Source organism: Bison bison, unplaced genomic scaffold (assembly GCF_000754665.1).
Source record: "Bison bison bison isolate TAMUID 2011002044 unplaced genomic scaffold, Bison_UMD1.0 scf7180017864043, whole genome shotgun sequence".
Lineage (NCBI taxonomy): Eukaryota > Metazoa > Chordata > Mammalia > Artiodactyla > Bovidae > Bison > Bison bison.
Window position 1 is genome coordinate 40,201 of NW_011494615.1, and position 18,715 is coordinate 58,915.

Consider the following 18,715-nt stretch of genomic DNA (forward strand, 5'->3'; position numbering starts at 1 on the left):
TGGTGTGATCACTCACCTAGAGCCAGACATCCTGGAATGTGAAGTCAAGTGGGCCTTAGGAAGCATCACTACAAACAAAGCTAGTGAAGGTGATGGAATTCTAACTGAGCTATTTCAAATCCTGAAAGATGATGCTGTGAAAGTGCTGCACTCAATATGTCAGCAAATTTGGAAAACTCAGCAGTGGCCACAAGACTGGAAAAGGTCAGTTTTCATCCCAATCCCAAAGAAAGGCAAGGCCAAAGAATGCTCAAACTACCGCACAATTGCACTCATCTCACACGCTAGTAAAGTAATGCTCAAAATTCTCCAAGCCAGGCTTCAGCAATATGTGAACCGTGAACTTCCTGATGTTCAAGATGGTTTTAGAAAAGGCAGAGGAATCAGAGATCAAATTGCCAATATCCGTTGGATCATCAAAAAAGCAAAAGAGTTCCAGAAAAACATCTATTCCTGCTTTATTGACTATGCCAAAGCCTTTGACTGTGTGGATCATAATAAACTGTAGAAAATTCTGAAAGAGATGGGAATGCCAGACAAACTGACCTGCCTCTTGAAAAACCTGTATGCAGGTCAGGAAGCAACAGTTAGAAGTGGACATGGAATAACAGGCTGGTTCCAAATAGGAAAAGGAATATGTCAAGGCTGTATATTGTCACCCTGCTTATTTAACTTATATGTAGAGTACATCATGAGAAACGCTGGGCTGGAGGAAACACAAGCTGGAATCAAGACTGCTGGGAGAAATATCAATAACCTCAGATATGCAGATGACACCACCCTTATGGCAGAAAGTAAAGAGGAACTAAAGATCCTCTTGATGAAAGTGAAAGAGGAGAGTGAAAAAGTTGGCTTAAAGCTCAACATTCAGAAAACTAAGATCATGGCATCTGGTCCCATCACTTCATGGCAAATAGATGGAGAAACAGTGGAAACAGTGAGAGAATTTATTTTTCTGGGCTCCAAAATCACTGCAGATGGTGATTGCAGCAATGAAATTAAAAGTTGCTTATTCCTTGGAAGGAAAGTTATGACCAACCTGACAGCATATTAAAAAGCAGAGACATTACTTTGTCAACAAAGGTCCGTCTAGTCAAGGCTATGGTTTTTCCAGTGGTCATGTACGGATGTGAAAGTTGGACTATGAAGAAAGCTGAGCGCCGAAGAGTTGATGCTTTTGAACTGTGGTGTTGGGGAAGACTCTTGAGAGTCCCTTGGACTGCAAGGAGATCCAACCAGTCCATCCTAAAGGAGATCAGTCCTCGGTGTTCATTGGAATGACTGGTGTTGAAGCTGAAACTCCAATACTTTGGCCACCTGATGCGAAGAGCTGACTCATTGGAAAAGACTCTGATTCTGGGAAAGATTGAGGGCAGGAGGAGAAGGGAATGACAGAGAATGAGATTCGTGGATGGCATCACTGACTCAATGGACATGAGTTTGGGTGGGCTCTGGGAGTTGGTGTTGGACAGGGAGGCCTGGTGTGCTGCAGCTCATGGGGTCGCAAAGAGTTGAACACAACTGAGCAACTGAACTGAACTGATAGGTTGGTCATAGCTTTTCTTCCTAGGAGCAAGAAACTTTTAATTTCATGGCTGCAGCCACTGTCTGCAGTGATTTTGGAGCCCAAGAAAATAAAGTCTGTCACCATTTCCATGGTTTCCCCATCTATTTGCCATGAAGTGATGGGACCAGATGCCATGATCTTCGTTTTCTGAATGTTGAGTTTTAAGCCATCTTTTTCACTCTTCTCTTTCACCTTCATCAAGAGGTTCCTCTTCACTTTCTGCCATGAGGGTGGTGTCATCTGCGTATCTGAGGTCATTGATATTTCTCCCGGCAATCTTGATTCCAGCTTGTGCTTCATCTAGGCTGGCATTTAGCATGATGTATTCTGCATATAAGTTGAATAAGCAGGGTGACAATATCCAGCCGTGATGTACTCCTTTCCCAATTTGGAACCAGTCTGTTGTTCCATGTCTGGTTCAAATTGTTGCTTCTTTACCTGCATACAGGTTTCGCAGGAGGCAGACAAGGTGCTGGATCATATGACAATCTATTTCTAGCTTTTTGAGGCATCTCCATGGCATTTTCCATAGTGGCTGCATAACAGTCCCCAACTCATATTCCCACCAACAGTGTAGGAAGGTTTAGGGAAGCCTATTTTTTAAAACTGCATTTCACTTAGTCACTAATGAAGTTATCTTTCCAATTATTTTACTATTCATTTCTATTTTACTTTCTGTGAGTGGTCTTTATCTCTTGAGATATCTGTTCTTCCCTTGTTAATTTGTTAAGGATCTTTGAATCTAATTAGTGTAATCAATCTTCTGTTGTTAGTTCTGTTGTAAATATTTTCTTCCAGCCTGTCATTTGTCTCTTGACTTTGTTTATGGAATTTCTTGCCAAGTGGTGAATTTTAATTTCCATGTAGTCAAATCTGTTCCTCTTTCCCTTTAAATCTTCTGAGTTGTGTGCCTTCTTAAAATGGCTATCACTATTTCAAGATTATTAAAATAATCTATGTTTTCTTCTAGTATTTATACAGCATTTCATTTACATTTACTCTAAATCCATATAAAGTTTATATTCAAGAATGGGGTGAGGTGAGGGATCTAACTTAAGTTTCATTCTCCCCCCTCAAGTTTTATTCTCCCCTATTCTTTCTCACCTGATCTGAAAGCATACTCTTACTATATACTTAATTTCCACATGTACAGAGGTTTATTTGCAAACTCTCTTCTCTTCCACTGATTTTATTTTGCTATTTGGTAGAGTAAAATACCTTCATCTTTTTATTCTACTTTAATTCCCTTCTTCGCTATTTTTGTGCGTTTTCCTTTAACATAATAGTGTCAATCTATAAAGCATGACTCCCACCCCACTGCAACAGTCCCCAAGAGTCCACTGGTGTTTTGACTGGGACTGTAATGAGTTTATAGACTACTTATGGTTTTGATTCATTTGCAGTATTGTGTGCTCTCTTTCAGGGATATGGTTTATCAATACACTTGTTTAAGTTTTCCTCAACAAACAAGCTCATTTTAAAGATAATTTGTCATTTTTACTGCTACTGAGAATGAGTTCTTTTAACTGTTTTCTAGATAGATTTCTAGATGCATATATTGGAATTTTTAAGTAGAAAATAACATCTTCAAATAATACCAATTTTATCCTTTTGTTCCTCAAATATGTATATGTTATATTATCTTCAATTATTTTTGTCATTTTACCATTTTGCTCAGGATCTCTAGAGAAGAGCTGAATAAGAGAAACAACAGCAAGCATCTCCATCTTTTTCCTAGCTTTAATGAGAGCATCTCTGGAGTTTCACCACTGACTATTGTCAGGGTTAAAGAAATGGTTTCTGAAATATGTCTTTCGTTAAGTTAGTGTCTTTTTTATTTTTAGCCTACTGAATTTTTCAAAAATCAGGAAAGGGGATTGAATTTTATTAAATGCCTTTTTAAGGTCTATAGAACATAGTTTTTCTCATCTATTTTCTAATGCTGAATCAGCTTTACATTTGAGAATAAATCTATGTGGCTGAAGTATATTAGGAAATGACAGGATTTAATTTGCTAATATTTTGTTTAGAATCTTTGCATATATATTTGTATATGATCTAAGGTTTCTTTTTTGTGTGAGTTTTGGTTGTCTTGTTATTAAAGTTAAGCAGGCATCATGAAATAATTTTTTTTTTCATCTTTTTGGGCTTCCCTGGTGGCTCAGTGGTAAACAGTCCACCTGCCAATGCAGGAGACATGAGTTCCACCCCTGATCCAGGAAGGTCTCACATGTCGAGGAGCAACTAAGCCCGTGCACCACAGCAATTGCGCCTGTGCTCTAGAGCCTGGGAGCCGCAACTACTGAAGCCCGTGCGGCCTAGAGCCTGTGCTCCACAACAAGAGAAGTCCCCGCAACGAGAAGTCCTCGCACTCGACTAGAGAAAGTCCACACAGCAGTGAAGCTCCAACATAGCCAAAAATAAGTAATTAAATAAATTTTGTCCCCATCTTTTAATGTTCTGGAACAATCTACACAGGAATCATGTACTTCTCAAAGGTCTGAGAGCACTCTCCCATAAAACCATCTGGGACTTTGCCTTTCTCTAAATCTTTTATGACCTTTTTAAGGTGCTTCTAACCTACTGTGGTGGAGAAGGCAATGGCAACCCACTCCAGTACTCTTGACTGGAAAGTCCCATGGATGGAGGAGCCTGGTGGGCTGCAGTCCATGGGGTCGCTGGGAGTCGGACACGACTGAGCAACTTCACTTTCACTTTTCACTTTCATGCACTGGAGAAGGAAATGGCAACCCACTCCAGTGTTCTTGCCTGGAGAATCCCAGGGATGGGGGAGCCTGGTGGGCTGCCGTCTATGGGGTCGCACAGAGTCGGACACGACTGAAACGACTTAGCAGCAGCCTACTGTGGGAGAGGGGCAGTTGGGGGGCCCATAATCAACTTTCATGCCTGGCATGTTCAGCAGGCATGAGAACACAGAAGGATCCTGGGCAAGATTTAGGCCATTACAAGAGGAAGTGTGGCTTCAGATGGTTCAAATATTTTTCTTAAGATCACTAATATCTTTGTCTTCCTTTGACTTCTTGAATTTCCTCCTTTTTCTCTGTTCTTTCCAAAGTTCAGTTCAGTTCAGTCGCTCAGTCATGTCTGACTCTTTGCGACCCCATGAACTGTAGCACGCCAGGTCTCCCTGTCCATCACCAACTCCTGGAGTCCACCCAAACCCATGTCCATCGAGTCGATGATGCCATCCAACCATCTCACCCTCTGCTGTCCCCTTCTCCTCCTTTCCCCAATCCCTCCCAGCATCAGGGTCTTTTCCAATGAGTCAGCTCTTCGCATCAGGTGGCCAAAGTTTTGGAGTTTCAGCCTCAACATCAGTCCTTCCAATGAACACCCAGGACTGATCTCCTTTAGGATGGACTGGTTGGATCTCCTTGCAGTCCAAGGGATTCTCAAGAGTCTTCTCCAACACCACAGTTCAAAAGCACCAATTCTTCGGCACTCAGCTTTCTTTATAGTCCAACTCTCACATCCATACATGACCACTGGAAAAACCATAGCCTTGAGTAGACCGACCTTCGTTGGCAAAGTAATGTCTCTGCTTTTTAATATGCTGTCTAGGTTGGTCATAATTTTCCTTCCAAGGAGTAAGTGTCTTTTAATTTCAGACAGCAGTCACCATCTGCAGTGATTTTGGAGCCTAGAAAAATAAAGTCAGCCACTGTTTCCACTGTTTCCCCATCTATCTGCCATGAAGTGATGGGACCAGATGCCATGATCTTAGTTTTCTTAATGTTGAGCTTTAAGCCAACTTTTTCATTCTCCTCTTTCACTGTCATCAAGAGGCTCTTTAGATACCCTATCAAATGATGGTGTCCTTCCTGGACTCAAACATTTTCCACTTTAACAGCCCCTGTTCGGCCTTCTGCCTGAAGTGTCCCTTCACTCCCTCCTGCCTGATGGACCTACACTCAGTCAGAGATCAGCCTGAGACAACTGTCAATCTAGAAAATGTTATGGACCGAGGAATATGGAGAACACTTCATTGCCAGGGCAGACTAAGGGCTCCCATGTTGGGTTAAGACTTATTCTGCCTTTGTGACTCAACCTGCCCTTTTCAAGAAAGAGAGTTAAGGGGACTTCCTGGTGGCCCAGGGGGTAAGACTCTACACTCCCAATGCAGGGTGTCTGAGTTCAGTTCCTGGTCAGGGAACGAGGTCCCACATGCTGCAACCAAGTTCACAAGCTGCATCTAGAAGATCCTGCATGCCTCAAACAAGACACAGTGCAGCCAAATAAGGAAAGACGGAAGGAGAGAAAAGAACTAATACTGTCTCACTGCTGAGAGACAATGTATTAATACAGACAGACAGTGGCCAGACATCTATGACAACAGAACTCTAACCCACAACCTCAGCCGCCATCAGCTCAGGAACTCAAATGACAACACCTGTGGCAATCAGCCCAGAACAGTCAGGACTTGACTATAACTGCCAGCTTCACCATTTTTGTCCCCATTTTCAACCGGTTCAACTAGAGAAAATCAAACACGCTCCCCTAATCAATTGCATGGGATGCCCCTTTTCTAGTTAGCCCACCTCCAATCCCCCAGCCCACAGCCTCCAATAGGGCATCCCTTAAGCCTCCCCTTGTTCCCACTAGAAAGCTTTCAGTCTGCCTTGGAGTCTCTGCTGAATGCAAATACTACTACTGAGTTCCTTGTTAGAGCAGGCTCTCTGAATAAACAGCCTCTATTTGGGTGATCTCATTTGGGTGGTCTTATTTTCACACTGCTTGCCTATGAGGCCTCAACAAAGTTTGAGGGTGATCTAGGTGAAGGGAGCTGGCCAGTGCTCTGCGAGAGGTAACTAACCTAGGCCCCAGAGCAGCTTTCCCTTATATTAAAACAGGTCTGGGTGGCCGCCTCGGAAAAGAGGGGAAATCTGCTCAGCGGGTGGGTGGGTGGGCTGGCTGGTGTGTGTGTATGAAGAGCTTCTATGGACACCAAGCCAGAATCTTTCTCTCCATGAGCAGGGCCCCAAGTTTCCAGCAAGCACTTTTCAGTCCTTACGTGGACAGGTCCATTCAGCACAGATAGGGGGACACATGGCAGGTACCGTGTGGCCTCTCCCAGCCTGCCCAGTGCACCTCCACCATGGGGCAGGGTCCAGCTCTCCCTCCTAGCCCACCCAGCGGAGACACTGCCTCAGGCCTCCCTTCAACGCTGGCCTCTTTTTCCCTGGGGTGTGGGTGTGTGTGGTGTTGGGGGGTGGTGGTAAGGGGGGTGTGGGTGTGTATGTGGCTCCAAGCCCAGCTCTGCCCAAGTCCACGGAACTCAGTGGAGCCCCAGCCCCACCTTGGCTGCCCTCAGCTGAGAACAGCTTCAATTTGGGGTACGGTCCTCTCTATGTGCTGGACCTTATGCCTCTGAAAATCTTTTTTTCTTACATATCCTTAAATTTTTTCAATTTTTTTTTTTTCCCAGAGGACTGAACTTGAAAGCAGCAGTTTGGGGTTCAGTCTGGGCTTGACCACATAATGGTTAGCACCTGACAAATGGTTCTAAGTACCAGCTACAATAACCAGGGCTTCCCTGGTGGCTCAGACGATAAAAATCTGCCTGCAATGCAGGAGGACCGGGTTCCATCCCTGAGCTGGGAAGATCTCCTGGAGAAGGGAATGGCAACCCACTCCAGTATTCTCACATGGAAAATCCCATGGAAAGAGCAGTCTGACAAGCTATAGTCTATAGGGTTGCAAAGTGGTGGACATGAGCAACTAATACAGATACACATAATAACCATGGGCATTTACCGAGAGAGGACTACGTGCTAGGTATTGTGAACACGTTTACATGGATCAAAGCATTTGACTTCACCACCATCAATGGTAAGTGTGATGACTCTCCATTCCACACACGAGGCACAGAGGGGTTAGGTGACTTGCCCAAGGTCACCCAGCTGGTAAGTGGAAGGGCCAGAACTGAAGCCCAGGTGGGAACTGTGTTATCAAGTCTTAAATCCAGGACTATCACTCAAAGGCACTCCCACTGCCCTCCCTGCCACTCTGACAGCTCCTCTTCCTCTGGTCCCTTTGGGTTCAGAGCTGATGACGAGGCAGGGCCAGTTCCTGGAGTGTGAGCAGCAAACTGACTCTGGCCAAGCACAGTCACATGCGTTTGGCTCCCTGCCTGCTGCTCTTTGCTTGTTAAAGTCTGCTCAGTGTGTGAACTGTGTCTTTTCTGCAAAACCTGAAACTTCATCTACGTTTTATCCTTTTCAGAAAACACTCTCAGCCTCAGTGCTTGCTGGGGCTCCTTGCCCCAGGCTTCCGCAGCCTTCACCTCTGGTATGAGAACGACATCCCAAGGGAAGCAACCAGCAGGGGATGGTGAATCAGGATGTTCCCATCAGCCTTGGAGAGGCTGCCAGGCCAGGAGCTGAGATGGGTCTGGAATATGGGGATTGCAGGGGTCTGCTTAGCTGCGGGTGAATCAGCCTTAAGGAAGAAGCTGGCTGAGGGGGCTCTGTAGAGACCATCACTGGCGGAACCGCAGACCTGATTCCATTCCTCAGCACGCCACTCCAAGGCTAGTCCAAGGAAAATGATGGTGTTTCCAAGCAGGAGAGGAGGATGATTCACAACCTTCCAGAGAGAATCCCAACAATCCCCAAGCTCTGAAAACCAAAAGCCTTTTCAGTTTTGGTGCCAAAACCCATGTCCCACTCCGCGTGAATATACATCCATTTCAGTGCAGACATGCCAGTGTGTCTGGTTACTGGAATAGAATTTGGAGGGACTTCCCTGGTAGTCCAGTGGCATAGACTGCACACTCCCAGCGCAGGGACCCAGGCTCTGTCCCTGTCGGGAACTAGATTCCACACATCGCAACTACGAGTTTGCATGCCACATGCCACAACTAAAGATCCCATATGCCACAGCTAAGACCCAGCACAGCCAAATAAATTTTTTTTTAAAATTCAGATTTGGAATCACATCTGCTCTTCAGGGTTTGGGAATGGGACTCTGGACCTGTAATAATATATCAGACATCCAGTGTGATGCTAAAGGTTTACATAGATAATTTCCTGAATGCCTTACAACCACCCCAGCGTATGATCCTCACCCTACAGACTAAGAACTCTTCAGCCAGTGACTGGCATACTCACCTAACCCACAGCGTTGCCTCAGCGACTCCTGGTCAGCCTGCACAACTCTTGAAACCAAGCTACAGCCCGAGGCCCCACCTCCCCAGGCCCCTTTTCCTTCTTTCCCCCACAGGAGTCAGGTCTGCACCGCTGTCTCCCTGTGAAGAAAAAGCTAAAACTCCTTCTCCTTTCCTAAGGACAAATTTGACCTGGAGTTAATTTTCCAGCTCTCTTTCCCTGAAAGCTAGATAAAGGCTCAATGTCAGCGGTGACACTCAGCAAAACTGTGGATGGGTAAAAACCTCTGATCTGGACTGGAAGAACCCTGGATGAACTAACAAACTGTTAGGACACCACAGCGAGGCCTCCCTGAGTGCGATGGCTCCTATGACCGGGCACGTTCCTTGAGGGAACCTGGGAACTTGCCTATTTGCTGTTTAGAAGATAATGGGCACGTCCCTGGTGGCTCAGTGGCTAAGACTCCACCTCCCAAAGCAGGGGGCCTGGGTTCCATCTCTGGTCAGGGAACTAGATCTCACATGCCACAACTAAGACCCAGAGCAGCCAAATAAAAAAATATGAGAAATACATCCCTCCAGAAAATATACATATATAAAAAAAGATAACGGTTCCTATGGGGTTCCTAAGCCAAAGCAGCCCCCACAACTACCGATGGGGGTGTCACCTCCTCGCCCCTGAGCAGTAACTTGGGGAAGAGAATGGCCCCTGAGCCGATGTGCGGACTCCTCCTGTGGAAGAAGTCATGTGGTGTGGCCGTGCCAGCCTGCTGAGCATCCTAAGTGACTCCCACACCAGGTGTGCATGGTCTGCTGTGTCTGAATGTCTAGTGAAACCTAACCAGACCCTGACAGACGCTGCTTTTCCTCCTCACAGCCCTCTCCTCACCTACTTCCAGGCTCTCTCCCCCCACAGACGGAAGTGGGGCACCCGTTCCGCATCAGGATGGAATGCAGCCAGACGGCCTGGCTTCCCGGGCCTCAATGCCGCCCCTCTGCCATGGGTCCTCAGCTGACAATCAGGATGAGAGGGCATCTGGGTACTGGCTGCTGGACCTTCTTCCCAACCACCAGTAAAACACTTGACCAAGATATTTATAATCATTTAATGAGTGTTCCAAACATACCCTTCCTGGGGCTACAGGTGAGTTTCATGACAGTGGAAGCTGATGTACATCCACACCCACCCAAGCAGCCACAGAATTGGCAGCAGTTTCCACAAACCTGATACCAACCAGAAAGACGTCGTGGGGAACAGGATGATCACTCAGCCAAAGAGGTTCTTTGGGATCCTTACTCTCCTCTTTCTCCTCCCCCCTCTGGCCTTCTCCAGGGTATGGATGTTCAGCATGGGAGAAGAGGGTGGGGAGGCCCCAGTGCACTTGTGCAAAGAGGCGCTCTGAGAACCCCACACCTCAGATGCAGTGAGATGACCCAGAGACAGGTCTGGTCAATAAATAAATAATTCCCAGAAGCCACCCTGGGGGGCTGGTGGGCCCAGAGTCTCCGAGGCAGAGGAGTCCCCACCCCAGGAGGCCTGGCCAGGCCGCTCGCTACGTGCTGCACACCAGCACGTCTGCAAAGGGTCCCAGCAGCGTCTTGTTGAAAATGCAGCGGATCCACACCAGATAGGTAGTGAAGGGTTTGATATTCTCCGTGAAGGTGTGGTTCTGCAGGGCCAGCATGTAAGGCACGTAGGTGTTCTCCCCCTGCTCCTGGAGCCACACCTCGTACTTCACCTCCCTCACCTTCAGGTACTTGAGGTTCCATGGGATCTGCCAGGAGACAGAGAGGCGGGCCTCGGAGGCGCCCTGCACCGACGCCTGGCACCGCGCCTCCCGCACCTTGCCGGGATACAGGCTGACCGTCCACTTCTGCTTCCTCGGCCCCGGATGGCCCTTCACCACACGCCGTATAGTTTGGATGAGCGATGGGATGTCCACCTTGGTGTCCTGGTAGATTCGGAAGAGCCACTCCGGGTTCCGGCAACAGAGGTGCCGGGGGACCTCCCGGCTTTGCAGGATCCGGGCCTGCTCGGCCCGGTCTAGGTGGGCGATGCCCCCCTGGTCCCAGGGCCGTTCAGGATGTGTGACCGTGTTCTCTGGCATCGTGTTCTGCCAGGCTATGTACTGGAGGTCCATGCCAGGCAGCGTGGCCAGAGTCTTATAAGGGGTGTAGTGGTCAGGGTTGACAGCATAGGGGAAGAGCTCCACCACGGCCGCCCCGCGGGGCAGGAACAGGGCCGTGACCAGCTGGGCCCCATGCATGCTGACCAGCATGGAGGCGTTGCTGACCAGCCGCACCACGTCTGCAAAGGCGTGGTCTTCCAGGGACACCGTCACGGTCTTCATCTGGAACTCCTGGGCCAGGGCCAGCAGCAGCTCTGCCTCATTCAGGATGAGTCTGTTCTGGGTGCGGCTGAACACCAGGATGTACTCCTCGCCCAGGGGGCCCCCGGCCTGGCTCACGTTCAGCTTTTCCATCAGGAAATGAGCGAACTGTCGGATCTCATTGCCGGAGACCAGGATGTTGGCCTTTGGGCCCTGGGGCTGGACGAAGCCGTACTGGTACCAGGTGGTGACCTTGGAGAGGCCCACGAAAGCATGGGAGAAGCAGAGCAGCCGGCCCAGGGCCTTCAGCTGCGCCCTCAGGAGGGGCTGCTTGGGGCTGAGCAGCTTGTAGAGGTCGAAGTGGGCACCCTCTCCCCAGCCCTCCATGAAGAAGAGCCGGGCCTCGCGGGCCAGGCCGGGGAACTGCCGAAGGGTGTAGAAGAGAGGCAGCAGGTCGTCGTGGAAGACATGCATGAGGTTGTCGGGGTTGAAGCGGTTGGCGATGAGGGCCACGTCGGGCACAAACACGGGCTTGGGCATGAAGCGCAGGGCAGCGGCCGGCAGCTCCACGAAGTTGAAGTACTGGGTGTTGTGGTCCTCCACGGTAGACAGGTCGAGCAGGGCCGGCTGGAAGCGCCTCGAGCCCAGGCTGGGCAGCATCACGGAGGCGTTGCCGTGGAAGAAGATGAACTCCTCCGCCTCGCTGGAGTAGCAGAGCCACTTGAAGCGGCAGAGGCGGTCGGTGTGCGTGCGGCCGGTGCACACCATGTGCGTGCCGCCCTCGGTCAGGATCTGCAGCGCCTTCGGGTAGTCGATCCGCAGGGCGGGGGCGGGGTCGGCGGCCCGGCGGCCGACGGCCAGCTCCTCCTCCAGGGAGGCCGCATGCTCACGCAGCCGCACGTGTTTCCAGAGCACGGCTGCCAGCACGGACACCAGCAGGGCGTTGAGCACGGCGGACAGGTGCATCCTAGCGCCGCCTGGGGCCCTAGAGAGACGACGGCCCCGGGGAAGCAGCTTGAGCCTGGCCGGCTTTACCCATCCCTGCGGGCTCCCGGAGGGCCGGCAGAGGCCTGCGGAAGGAGAGAAGGAAAAGGAAAAGGTGTCTACATGGTGTGTCTCCAGTCACCCCAAGCACGAGCCCAGTGCCAGGCGCTGTGTGGCCTCCGCTGAGGCACTGGATGCTTGCACCCTTTTGCACACTTGAAGATCTGGTAGGCCAAATGTGCTTAGTCACTCAGTCATGTCTGACTCTTCGTGACCCCATCAACTACAGCCTGCTAGGCTCCTTTGTCCATGGGGATTCTGCAGGCAAGAATACTGGAGTGGGTTGCCATGCTCCTCCAGGGAATCTTCCCACCCCAGGGATGGAACCCAGGTCTCCCACATTGCAGGTGGATTCATTACCATCTGAGCCACCAGGGCAGCCCAAGAATATTGGGAGTGGGTAGCCTATCCCTTCTCCAGGGAATCCTCCAAACTCAGGAATTGAACTAGGGTCTCCTGCATCGCAGGTGGATACAGGAATCTGCCTGGTAGGCTAGACCCTTCTAAAATGTTCAACCACTTCCCTCCCCTGCTGCCTCCATGGGGGAGTACAGGTCCCCGTGCCTGGCCTTTGGGCTTGGCCACATAACTTGCTTTGGCCAATGAGGTGTCAACAGACAACATATTCAGGGGCTTGAAAGGTGCTTGTGTGACTGTCTTTGCCTTCTGTATACCTAGGATGTTACTGTGGGAAGAATGTGATCAGCCAAACTTGCTGGTCCCAGAAGAGAGAGCTATGCGGGGAGCACAGCTGTCGCAGCCATGCCGGGTGTGGCTCGGCTGACCCCCAGATGTGAAAGTGAGCGAAGACTGTCAGAACCACCGGGCAAACCCACCCAAGCCCAGGCAACAGAGACATCTGAGCTGAACAGATGCTTCTTATCATATGTCACTGAAATTCTGGAGCTGCTTGTAATGAAACACTGCTGCAAAGAAAGCTAACTGCTGTGTTGTGAGAAGCCTCAAGGAAAATCCCCATTAGGGGCCCAACCTCCCTGGTACTGCCAGGGAAGGACTTCACCTCACCATGGGCACAAATGGGATGGGAGGCCTGTGACTGCGGGTCCCAGGCTGCACACCAGGACCCCCGTTATGCCTCATCTGGGACACATGCACAGGGATTTCCTATTTGGAAATCACGCCTGCTGATTTTTATGAAAAGATGGGTAGAAACTTGTCCCCTCACTGGTCCAGTAAGAGAACTGTGTCGGAGTCTCACCACTGACAAGGGTTCTGTATGCGGAGGCAACATCTCCAAAGGGTTAAACTTCCTGTCCCACATACTCTTGCCTACAGGGAGGCCTGGCTGGGCCGTGGGCATTTGCTCCCATTTTCCCCCGCTACTGGGAAGGGTATCATACCTGCTCTGAGGCCCAGGACTGTTCAGACAGCCAAAGAATGGGACTGTTCAGTCCTCATGGAAACAGGATGGGTGACACGTGACACCAGCCATGGGTGAGAACAGGGCACCTGCTTAGCTGGCTTCCGACCGCGTCTTCAGTCAGCCCTGTTTATCACCAGGGCAGGGCCTCTAAGAGCCCAGAAACCCTGCAGCCAAGAAATCTGCTTCAGCATCAGTGTTTCTCAGGCTTTTCAAAGCCATGTACCCACTAATAATAAAGAAAACCTCTTTCATGCCTCAAATGGATCCGTAAAGTGCAGCAAGCCCTTCCACCAAGAATCTCTCACACACAAGACTCTTCTATAATATCTGCTCCCCAAGACAACAGGTTTCATCAACTTCTACCTTCTTTAATTTTTTTTTTTTTTTACTTTTTGGCCATGTCATGCAGCATGCAGCTCTATCTAACCTGTGCCTTCTGCAGTAGAAGTGTGGAATCGTTAACTTCTGGATTGCCAGGGAAGTTCAACTTCTTTTTCTGAAATTAGTATTTTATATCTGTATCTGGATATGTAAATTAATAATGTTGCATATACTTTTCCAAATATATGTGTCCCCATCTAGAAATCCCCCACCCAGCCTCACCAGCTAAGGACTACTTTGCTATTAGGTTGAACTATGTTAAGTTGCTGATTCTTGACAATTTCTGACCAGTGTCCCATGGCCCTGCCACTATCCTTACCACCACTGTGGTAAGGATATATATATATATATATGTAGAGAGAGAGAGAGAGGGAGAAACAGAGAGAGAGAGGGAGAGATTTTACTACCAAGGCTTCTCGAGAGAGAAAACCTATGTATCCAGTGTAACATGACTGCAGCTGGAGTTCTGACATCTCTCTAGGAGGTAAGAGGAGAAACCAGGAGTCAGAAAGAAGCTAAGAGGACAGACAGACAACTCATCCTTGGGATGGGGAAAGGAAAAGGACTGAGGAAGTAAAGGCAAGGACAAGAAGAGTTTAAGAAGATAATGCAAAGGCAGGGAAGGCAAGGTGTCTCACTGGGGGTTGGTGAGACCCCCCTGAGAACCTCAGCTCAGACCTGGGCCAGAGAACTGAAAAGAGAGTCATGACTGACTGACAGGTGGCAACTCCAGCAGGAAGGACAGCTGGGACGCACGAACCTTTCCACACACATGGGACTCCTGGCTCTGGCCAGGGGGGAAGGCGGCTGAGCGCAATGACACGGCAGCAGCAATGAGCACACTCAGCACTCGGATTTTGATTTCTAAACAGCATCCTTCACTACAAGGAACCAGGGCTCCTGGAGAAATAACTGCTTCCAGGGCCGGGAAAGGAAAATTACAAGATGAGCTTAGAATATCTTATAGTGCCAGAATGTAAGGAAGTTCTCAAAAAAATGATGGGAACATATCCAAAAGACACAGGATCCAAACTGAAGGAGCTCCCAATGTCTGAATCTGGGACAATTTGAGTAACAAAGTTAAAAAGCAATAGTAATGGATTATATAACCCATAGAATAAGATAAATACCCATGAGTCAACATTGATATGAATAGATAATTGAATAAATAGGGGAGAAGACCCAAATCTTACAGTAGAATGCCAATTAATAAATGTAGAAACAATAATGGAAACAGAACATCACCAGCTGGCAAACATCATAGCGATAACTGTTTCAGGCAAGATTCACTGATGGCTGCTAAAATTAGTGGGTGAAAGTATGGTGAGAAACAGGAAATCTGCACAGTCTCTAAGTATCTCCCTATGAGATACATATTAATTACAAAAGTAAAAATAGAAATTTTACAGCAGAGAAGCTTGGCAGACATCGTTTGAACCAATAATCACCATTAACGTCACCAATAATAACAATACTGACACCATGTACCCCTTAATATAATGTGCTGAGGAGGGTACCTCATTTCTGGAGCCTTCCTGCCCAAAATAACATAACTTCGACCTATATTTCTAAATGGGAAAAACTTGGCTCTAGTTCCAGTTCTGGCTCTGAAGATGGTCTGTTAATTTTAATCAATATTAAGTTAATTTTAGTTAACTTAATTAAGTTAATTTTAGTTAATATTAAGATTAGTTAATATTAGTTAACTGTTAAGATTAGTTAACAAAGAAAACATAAAACCCAAATTGAAAGATATTCTACAAAATACTTGATCAGGACCTCTGCAAGAGTTAAAAATCATAAAAGAGAGGGGAAGACTGAGGAGGTCCCAGATTGGACGAGAGTAAGGAGACACAACAGCTAAATGCCATGTGGGATCCTGGGCCAGAAAAAGGACATTAATAGGACAACTGGCAGAATTTGAGTAAGGTTCATGGGTTAGTATCAGAGCTGTGTTCATTTCCTAGTTTTGATAATTACACAGTGGCTGTGTAAGATGTTAACATCAGGGGAGGCTGAGTGAGGTGTTCTTTTGTAACTTTTCTGTAAGTCTCAAACTATTTCAAAATAAAAAGCTATTAAAAATTAGATAAGAAACAAGAGAAGTGAGCTGAAAGTCACTCAGTTGTGTCCAACTCTTTGTGACCCTGTGGACTATACAGTCCATGGGATTCTCCAGGCCAGAATACTGGAGTGGGTAGCCTTTCCCTTCTTCTGGGGGTCTTCCCAACCCAGGGACTGAACCAAGTCTCCAGCATTGCAGGCTGATTCTTTATCAGTTGAGCCACAAGGGAAGCCCAAGAATACTAGAGGAGTTAGCCTATCCCTTCTCCAGCGGATCTTCCCAATCCAGGAATCAAACTGGGGTCTCCTGCGTTGCAGGTGGATTCTTTACCAATGGAGCTATCAGCATAGCCCACAAATAAGAGAGCATAAGTATTTATATGTAAAACAACAAGTATGTGGTTTGTTCTAAAATACTCCAGCAAAAAAGGCATGGAGACAGGTGAGACACAGATACTGATAGTTAAAGATGATGATGGGGTCTCTTTTTGATTCTCTTTTGAGTTTGTCTGACATTTTGCATAGAAAAAGTTTAAAACGAAACCATAAAGAATAAAATAAAATCACTATTACAAAATGACAGAATACTGGAAAGTGGATGAGTAATAAATTAATACTCAAAAAATAAAGCTGTCTGGTGAGACGGGAGGCAGATGGGTGTAGCAGAAGCTGATGCGTGTTTTGCTCTGATCGCAGACAAGGATGGCTTCCAGCAGCAGCTAAAGCCAAAACAGACACGCCCAGGGAATATCAGAGAGCAAGACTCCCAGGAAATGAGGAAAGTAAGAGCACCTCCAAGCTGAGCAGGCAGCTTGGCCCCCAAGTACTCACAGCGTCTCTTGTGAGCATTCTGCTACCTGGCCCTCCCCTGCGGTGCAAGGCAGGCTTGGCAGCAGGTGGGGATGTGGGGAAGGGGCCACGGGCAGGAAGGAGGATCAGGGGGCTATGTGTGCCGCAGCCAATCCCAGTCAAGTTATTGAGGCTGGGGGCCTTGGGACAAAGCTTATGGGAACCAGCAAACATGGGGCCTTGTGGGGCTAAAAGGCAGCCAGGCAGAGACCACCCTGGAGCTTGGGGAGTGGGAAGGACTGTTTCTCATCAGATGCTACGTCCTCCACCCACCCTCAGGCCCTGCCCACAATGGTACTGACCGAAGGCAGGACACATACAGACTGGCCTATGTGGACCTCTCGTGGACACGTCAGGCTCTCCGTGGGAGACCCTTCCAAGAGGGAAAACAGGAGGGAAGGTTTGCTGGGAATGGACAGGACATTTTCTGATAAGTAGTGCGGTGGATAAAGCATGGAGCCCTGAGCGTCAGACTGCCTAAGTTTTACCATTTTTCCAATCACAGGCCAGGGGGCTTGCACCAACACCTGATGGGGTCAGTCGCGTAAAGCCCCCAGTCCCGTCCTGCCCAGATGAGACGGCCCTGAGCCATACTCTCCACGGGCTCCCGGAGTTCCCTAACAGATGAAGTGGATTACAGAGTTGCCCGCAGTGGGAACTGGCCTTCTTCCCTGCCCTGTCTCTCTTCTCCCCTTCCCTGTTCATGTATGCTGCGATCAAGTGCAAATAATCTACTTGCACTTGAATCCATGTCTCAGGATCTGCTTCTGGGGAATGTTAATTAACACACAATACTATTGCATTTTGCTCCCGTGGAGACAGATGGAGGGCCGCCCTTGCATTTTTCCCTGCTGTGAAATAGCCGAAGCGTGGTAGTGAGAATGCCAACAAGAACTAGGGCAGTCACTGCTCATTATAAAGTCCTCCCAGTCTGTTCCCCAGGCTCCCCTGTGTCTGTCCACTCTCAGCTGCACAGCAGCAGCCTGCAAATGCCAAAACAGAAGGATCAGGCAAAACCCTCAGAAATGTTTTCAAAAGATAACAGATGGAGGCAAAGGGGACATTAACCAGATCCCTGATTCTAAAGAAGCCACGGTTCTCCCCAGTCCTGTCTACTGGCTGAGGAGATACAGCTTTTCCGGACCGTACAGGCTGCTGGAAGAGGAGGGCGGGGTCCCTGTGGCCTCCCCCATGGAGTCCTGTTACAGAGGCAAATAAGAGAGGCCTGAGTTGGCCTCCGAGACACCTTCTCTGACTGTGGGGGAGAGGGCTGACTACAGAGCTGAGTTGTTTGGAAATAAACTTGCATGGAAGAGACAGTCTTTCTTGGACTTTTAAGGTGTGCTGAAGAAGACTCTTGAGAGTCCCCTGGACTGCAAGGAGATCAAACCAGTCAATCCTAATGGAAATCAACCCCGAATACTCACTGGCACTTGAAGGGTTCAAGCTGCAGCTGCAATACTTTGGCCACCTGATGTGAACAGCCTACTTACTGGAAAAGACCTCATGCCGGGAAAAACTGAAGGCAAAAGGAGAAGAGAGTGGCAGAGCCTGAGATAGGTGCATAGCATCACCGAGTCAATGGACATGAACTTGGGCAAACTCCAGAAGACAGTGAGGAACAGGGAGGCTTGAAGTGCTGCAGTCCATGGGGTTGCAAAGAGTTGCATGACTTAGCGACTGAACAACACAACAAATCCACAGCTTGGATGGTGATGTCTTCAGCATACCTGTCTAGGCGGGGGGTCCAGGAGGGAAAGAGCCTGTCACTTATGAGCAGACCACTCTTGTCTCAAGTTACCTGTCAAGTCACTCTGTCCCACAAAAAGCCTGGAGCACCGGACCCTCTCTGAGAAGAGGTGAGGGGCAAGGGGAGAAGGCAGGGGAGGACAGCGAAGACAGAACAAGGCCTCAAGGCTTACAGGGCCCTTGCCCAGAGCACTCATCTTCCAGCAAGGACGCACGTGCTG

At 48.5% G+C, this 18,715-nt stretch overlaps 1 protein-coding gene across 3 annotated transcripts in view; it reads right to left on the reverse strand.

Annotated features, from left to right (window-relative positions):
• POMGNT2 (protein O-linked mannose N-acetylglucosaminyltransferase 2 (beta 1,4-)) overlaps nt 1-18,715 on the reverse strand; it is a 44,946-nt gene that overhangs the window by 15,015 nt on the left and 11,216 nt on the right. The window contains exons 2-3 of one of the 3 annotated variants that reach the window (XM_010835421.1): nt 13,429-13,615; nt 9,790-12,093 (exon numbers count right to left, since the gene is read on the reverse strand). The exons of 1 other annotated variant lie outside the window; for it this stretch is intronic. In XM_010835421.1, the coding sequence (XP_010833723.1) occupies nt 10,247-11,989 (1,743 nt within the window). In that variant the 5' untranslated portion in view covers nt 11,990-12,093; nt 13,429-13,615 and the 3' untranslated portion in view covers nt 9,790-10,246. Of the gene's footprint in view, nt 1-9,785; nt 12,094-13,428; nt 13,616-18,715 lie in introns of those variants that run through there. One more of the 3 variants, XM_010835422.1, reaches the window with a different exon arrangement.